This window comes from Juglans microcarpa x Juglans regia, chromosome 1S (assembly GCF_004785595.1).
Source record: "Juglans microcarpa x Juglans regia isolate MS1-56 chromosome 1S, Jm3101_v1.0, whole genome shotgun sequence".
NCBI classification, from domain to species: Eukaryota; Viridiplantae; Streptophyta; class Magnoliopsida; order Fagales; family Juglandaceae; genus Juglans; species Juglans microcarpa x Juglans regia.
In genome coordinates, this window is record NC_054595.1 from 11,670,225 (window position 1) to 11,677,745 (window position 7,521).

The 7,521-nt window shown below is 37.8% G+C and overlaps 1 protein-coding gene across 1 annotated transcript; it reads left to right on the forward strand.

Annotated features, from left to right (window-relative positions):
- Positions 1-932: 932 nt before the first annotated feature.
- On the forward strand, positions 933-3,416 carry LOC121247663. Its single transcript, XM_041146064.1, has 5 exons — positions 933-1,166; positions 1,269-1,345; positions 1,806-1,950; positions 2,372-3,169; positions 3,218-3,416. Exons 1-4 carry the CDS (start codon positions 1,032-1,034, stop codon positions 3,101-3,103), a joined length of 1,089 nt encoding a protein of 362 aa, XP_041001998.1. The 5' UTR covers positions 933-1,031; the 3' UTR covers positions 3,104-3,169; positions 3,218-3,416.
- Positions 3,417-7,521: the final 4,105 nt, after the last annotated feature.

Sequence of the window (7,521 nt, forward strand, 5' to 3'; positions counted from 1 at the left end):
GCCGGAACCCCGACTGAGTTGGTCTAGGTCAGACCTGGGCAGGATAAATGAATCCAAATTTTTCAAAACCCAGATTCTGGATTGAACCTGAATTTTTTTTTTTTGTTAATTTGAATGGAGGTTTATGACTAATTAATACACCTACAAGTCATGAATTAAAAAATGGCTAAAACTTGGACGTGGTATCTTAATAGAATTAGGAAATTGCTTTAATTTCCTTTTTCATTTGATTGAGAAATCCTATCTCACATAACTTTATATATATGCATAAAAGAAAATTCTACGAAAATTCCATTGTTTTAAAGAAATTATGAAATTATGCTAAATTATGGCATAAATTATGCAGCATAATTTATGAAAATAAATTACGGCATTGTTGAAAACAATGTTGCATGCAAAAATTGAGAGCTGCTCTGATTCAATGTTTTGGTGATTGGTGCCGTGTGGATCAAACATAACTACAAAAGAGATATTTTGCATGACAGTTTTAAATATAAATTTGCAAATTTATTTATTCCTTTCTTATATATTCTGGGCATAAAAAATGCAATTATGCTGCTTAATTAGCAAGTTAATATCCAAATCAATTAGTCTTGTGTAAATTAAAAAGGAAGGATCCAAACATTAAAACTCAAAAAAAAAAAAAAATTAAGGTATAGAGTGTACCCGAATTTAGCAACCTAAGTTACGGCCTGGATTTATTCTGGGCTGGAAACTGGATCCGGGCCAAAATCCAGATCTAAAATTCGATTTTCTTGATTCCAGACTGGATCGGAAAAAAATCCGAATCAAATAAACTGTCATAATAAATAATGTGCAGTATAAGATATTCAAAAATCGATATAAAATTTTAGAAAAGGATGAGCAAGAGTTCGATTCCCGCAAACGTCAGGAAATAATTATGTCAAATCAAATATAAGAGTTTAACCGCGCCGCTTATCTTCATCAGCACAGAACTGCAAAAAAAAAAAACCACGCTAAAGGAGCAAGTGTTCGATTCCCGCCTTTCTGCCACAACAGCACAAGAGCCAATGTCGAAGGCGAGAAGAAACTCGGTCTCTGCTACGGCTCTCAGCCCAAAAGTATCACCCAACTCCGAGCAGAAGAATCCGAACACGATAACCCGAACTCCCACCACAATTCTCTCTTCCCCGCTCTTCAAATCTGTACAGATTTTGCCCCCTTTTACAAACTCAACACGCATGCTCTCTCATTTTCTGAATTTATTTTTTCTTTTTCCTAATTTTGATTTGCAAATTGTTGTAAAGGTGTTATTGCATGATTGGTGGCTGGTAAGGGCTCCTCATGGGAAGGGTTTAGCTGTTGGAGGGGTTGCTTCGCTAGAGTAAGAGACTTTTGCCTTTTCATATGAAGTTCCTCAAAAGATGGGTGTCTGTGTCTATATGAAGAAACTTTTTATAGTTCTAAAAGCAAATATCAAGAATTTGAAGGAAAATGAAGTTCTTAAGCAAATATCAAGAATCTAAGGAAAATGAAGTTAACCCAAAAAGGGTTTTTGGAGGTTGTTTAGATTTTGTTGTAATTTCACTCTCAATTAAAGTTTAATATAAGAAAGAAAAGATCAAGTTTTCTGTTTATCTGATTGCTAAATTTTATTGTCGGTTTGGAAAAGAACTGAAAGAACGAAAATTTTCTGACTTTTGAGAGAAACTAAAGTTTTCCTTTGATATTTCAAACACGCTATTGGGCCATTGGCACTGTAAAATTGAAACAAACAAGAGTTTTGCAACCCTTTAAGAAATGAAAAAATCTAATGTTCTTAAATTCTTTTTGTACCTTTACAGGAGAGTAGGAGTAAGAATCTTTTGCTCTGCTGCAATTTCCCATAGACATGATGCCACCACTCTTGACACAATGGATGGCATAAAAATTACAATCAGTGGTTTCATAAATAGGTCTCGGACACATCAAAATGGTTTTCCATCTGAGGTATATAACTCCTCTTTGATTAGTTCTTTCCTATACTTTCAAAGTAAAGTTCAATACTACATGAGTCAGCTGCATGATATCATGTTTGGTGTAGTTGTTTTTTAATGATTAAGCTCGACTCAAGTGAGCTAAGCCTTCTTCCAAACTACTTGGAGTAGTGCGATGGGCCGGGACCACAGGTGGAATATGAATAAATGCAGAAGCACACTGTTAAGACTGACACTGAAATTAAATGGAGGACAATAGTATTGTAATGTTTCTGTTCCTTGTCTCCATACCCTTTGATTGACATTAATGTGCTATTAGCCTAGTTCAACTGTGTTTTTCCATTACTGCCAGACTTATTATATATGTATAAAGGATTTCTCGTTCAAATGTTGTTTTAATTCAATATCTGATTCTTATTGATAAATGTGGAAAGGTATGCAATCGTTTTCTGCTCGGATTTCCCTATAACTGGGAAGAGTATGCTGTTGGTTGTTCCGGGGAAGACTCTACCGACAGAGGTGTTTCAACAAGGGTTTCTACTTCTGATGACTCATCTTTGGGTTTCAGAAGAGATGGAACTTTTCCATTTTCTTTAGGAGATCTCCCAGTGACTAGGATAGGTGATCTTTTAATGTCCACTTTCGGAGATCGAGAACATCGTTTAATAACAAACAGCATTTACAATGATATGCTGGGAAAATCTAAGGGGAATGGTCCAATGCAAAATGTGAAATCTGGACTAAATGACACTCCACTTTGTCAAAAGGAGATTGAGGTTAATCATAATTCCAAAAATGATAATAGTGGCTTGAATTCAAGGGATATGACAGGAGTAGAAAATCAGAAATCTATTTGTCATTCTGAGATCAGTATGAATGTCCTCACCTCAACTAGAGGTGTTTCCACCAGAAGCATGACTAGATTGAAGAATTCTAGATTGGAACAGGAAGACAGACTTTCACCCGACACTCACACGAAGCGTAACTATAGTGATCAGGCTACTTCGTCCAATGCTGCTAGAAACATAATTGAAGTGAGTGTGCCAAGAAGAGCTACAAAGGTGAGCCGTCCAACAAAATTATTTGGAGAGGATAAATGTGTATCAGGAATTTATGATGCATCTGTCAGAAGATCAAGCAGGAGGCTGATGAATATGAAGAAATGATATGCAAGGAATATGTATTTACATGAAGAGAATGCCTCAAATGTACGATAATCACAACCACAAGTTAGTTGCTAAAGGGGGGTTGGGGGAGAGAGAGAATCACAACCACATGTCGACATTTAATGCGTTTTTCCTTGTGATTGATAATAGTTTACTTTGTATCAGACATTGTATTTAGTGTAACTAACTCTTTTTGTTCAAAACTTACTGCAACTTCCCTATATTAACGATCTTTTCATTTGTTGTAAGATGACAAAGGCTTGGAGCTCCACTTCGACTTTTATATCCCGAATGATCTTGAAAGTTCATTAAATCACTCTCGTAATGTCTTTTTAATTACTATTAAGATACTTCAGGTTGATGAATGTGTGAACCATTTTGATGGAGGTCTTGCGTCTTTCCCTTTGGTTTGCAACAGGAGGTGGTGTCAATAGCATATTTTAGATTTTCACCACCCCCTATGGCATTGTCTAGCGAGTTGAAATTAATAACAAATTCCCCAAGAGTAGCGAGTTCATATGTCCAATACCTAAATAAGGGTCCGAAACTCTAATGCCAGACTATGGGCTCCTCCCTCAATTGCAAGGTGGGGTAGGAGTTCCCCCGCTCTCCATGGTGGGGGAATTCTTCCCCCCACTGCATCGTGGGGCTCAAATGTGAGAATGATCTAAGAATAAGAATATTCTTGAAATCATCCCACCTAGCCACACACCTTGTGCGTTGGGGCACGAGGGTGAGCTGCCGGGCTGGTCGGCTAAAGGATGACTCCATTTACTTATATTTTAGTTTCCATAAAGTTTTAAAGAAATGCTTTAACCATAAAAAGATTTCATAAAAGTAAATTTACAAATTGACGTGACTTGATGTGATACGTTAGATTGTAAAATTATTTTTATTTTTACTGTAGCGGTAGTCTACAAGTTTTACATGTAAACCTAATCCTGATACATGACCATTTATAGTTTAAAAAGTTTTAAACTGATGCCAAAGATTAGGTGCCTATTCAAAAATATCCTTCCAAGTTTCAAAGTATTTTTAGTGATAGAAAATGTTAACGTGGCACATAACTATCATGTCATAACCAATCAAAAAATGACACATGTTATATGCATAGTTAGCGTTTAAAAAAATTAAGAATGCACCATGAACATGCTACATAAATTTTAAAAGGGTTAGAGCCTCCACTTTGGGCAACCCAAATCCCAAATGGATGGTAGCCATTAATCCCGTTTGGCATTAAAGGTGTTACAGGAACTTGGCACAATTCGGGATGGTGGTTACCAAACATGCTTTAATAGTTGGTGCTGTCTAGGGGATCAGAATTACTTTGATCTAACAGCATCAACTTGCCTTTTGTACCCCAACTACGACCCGCTCCTGAATGGCCCACATTCAAGAAGCCCCTCATGTCAACTAGAGAGGTGTACCTACAGAAGTAGAGGAGCAATTGACAAGGCCAACTCTAAAAGTAGAGGAGCTCAAGAATGTTGAATCAGAGAAGTGTGTAGCAGAACCAGCTCAGACCGCCCTGCAAGTCCTGCCTCCACCTCCTGAACTCATTGATCAGGAGGTGGAAACTCAGGACGAGTAGAATCTGAAATAGGGAGAGGCCGACGAGCCCTTCGAGCTAGTATCCCTGGACATCACGCATTCAGAGAGGATGGTGAGAATCGGGACAATGATGAGCTATGCGATGAGGTTCCAGTTAATATGGTTCCTCACTGAACATCATGATGTATTTGCTTGGAGCCACACAGACATGTTCGAGATCAATAGGAACTTGATCGAACATCGCCTGAGCGTGAATCCGAATGTTAAGAAAGTCCAGCAAAAGAGATGAAGTTTCAACGCTGAGAAATACACTATGATAGCAGAGGAGGCGGACTGGCTACTCGCAGTGGGGTTCATTCGGGAAGCCCATTAAAAGAATTTTCTTTCCAACTTGTTCCTAGTATGAAAGTCGAACGACAAGTGGAGGATGTGCGTCGACTTGAGCAAGGCATGCCCGAAGGACGACTTTCCTTTACCTCACATTGACCTGATCATCGACTTGTCAGCAGATACAAAATGCTGAGCTTTATGAACGCCTACTTTGGGTACAATTAGATCCAGATGAGCCCTGAAGACAAAGAAAAGACTGCCTTCATCACAGACCAAGGCTTGCACTGCTGCTGAGTGATGTCCTTGGCCTCAAGAACACTTGGGCCACTTACCAGAGGTTGTTTAACTGGATGTTCAAAGAGAAAATCGACTACAACATAGAAGTATATGTTGATGACTTGCTTGTCAAAAGCAAGGAGCCCGGGGGGCACATCGATGATCTGTGAGAGGTTTTCATAGTCTTCTGGAAGTACAAGATGAAGCTCAACCCTACAAAGTGTGCTTTTGGGGTAGGATCAAGAAAATTCCTCGGGTTTATGGTCTTGGAAAGATGTATTGAAGCTAATCCGAAGAGGATTCAAGACATGATCAACATGAAATCCCCTCAAACCATCAATGAAGTATAGAGACTCACGAGGAGAATCGCAGCGCTCAATCGATTTGTTTCCCAATCGACCGACAAGTTCTCTCCATTCCTCTGAGATTTATGAAAACTTCATGAGTGGAATGAAGACTGTGAAGAGACATTTACCCGGCTCAAGGAATACCTCACATCCGGAGAAGATTCAAGCCATGATCAACATGAAATCCCCTCAGACCATAAACGAAGTACAGAGACTCATAGGGAGATTCACAGTGCTCAATCAATTTGTTTCCCCAATCGACCAACAAGTGCTAGCCATTCCTCCGAGTTTTATGAAACCTTCATTATTGGAATGACGACTGCGAAGAGTCATTTCCCTGACTCAAGGAATATCTCACTAACCCTCTCTAAGCCAAACGGTACCAAAAGAAATCTTGTACCTTTACCTATCCATTGCAATCGTCGTCATCAAGGGAGCATTGGTTTGAGAAGAGAAGAAGGTGCAGAAGCCCATTTACTACATCAGTAAAGCCCTAAGAGGAGCGGAGCCGAGATAGCCAGTTATTGAACTGTTGGTGTTCGCACTAGTAGTGGCCGCCCGTTGGCTAAGGCCTTATGTAACAACCCGGCCCAATAATTCTAGGTCAGAATATTGGTAATTTTTATTAGGCCTAAATTATATTTAATGGGCCATATTGGATAAGTCCACGAGTTATAAATTATTGAGGTTGATTAAGAGTTTTAATTAGACTCACTGACTAGGTTAAATCTCATTTAATATTTATTGAATGAGTTAGACTCCTTTTAGAATTTAAAGATCGATTATTACAAGTTTATTTCAATTTGAAATCATCACTGACTGAAGCCCCTGCGCAGTCTCAGTCACTGCCAATCCAAAATTGAATGAACTACTAGATTATATTTTTAAATTCAAACTCTCTTCTTGAATGATCATGACCAACTCCAACTTGAACTCCTCGACACCCTCTCCCAAATCTCTCTATAAATATCTTCACATCACTGTGTTATTTGTAAAAAACCATAAACATTCGTAAGTGCAGTGGCCGAGCACATGAAAGGAAATCAAGGAAATCAGTCGTGCCCTGAAAATATTAGATTAGCGCTACAAGGTAAGTAGCTTGATCATAAATTAGGATTAGCATACGTTAGTTAGTTATATATATTATTATTAAAGCCAGTTCTTTGGAAGCTAGTGTTGATGTACCACGCATGTAATGATATTTGTAAGCACGTCATTCATCATGTTTCATTCCACATACTATAGTTATATATGTATTATGCATCTCATACATCTCACGTTGCATAAAACACGCAAGCTTTCATAAGATCAAGTGTAAGATAAGGTTAGAACATTTAATCAGATGACCATTTTGATGCATGGTATCAATGCGATTTATGAGTGGATATGCAAGCCACGAATCTAAGCGTGGTCTACCATAGTATGCTAGAATACTATTAGCGTGTAACACCCCGCTCTCCAATAAAGTTATTTTTAAAACTTTCAGGGAATCGGCGTGCTACAAAACTTTGACCTAAAAAAACTTTTCTTCTTAACGAAGCGCCAGATATGAAAGATTCCATAAATAAATAAATTTAATCTTTATTAAATACTTAAAATCCAAACGAGAGTCTGCGGAAGCACTTATTTAAAATCAATAAAGTCTCATGTGCTTATAAAAATAACTTATTAAACTAAAATCATAAAACTGAGCATGACATAAACTATCTAGGCTTCTACCTCGCCTCTCTGGACTAAGTTCTATCCTGCAGCACATCCTTTATAAATATTCTGACTTGGGGTGGTTTAAAAACATAAAAACATAAAAAAATGAGTCGAATACATAATAAGCAACACATCATATAGTAAACATAATAAACAAAAGGTTTCTTGAAAAATAGTTGCGGACTCATAAATACATACGTAAATAACATG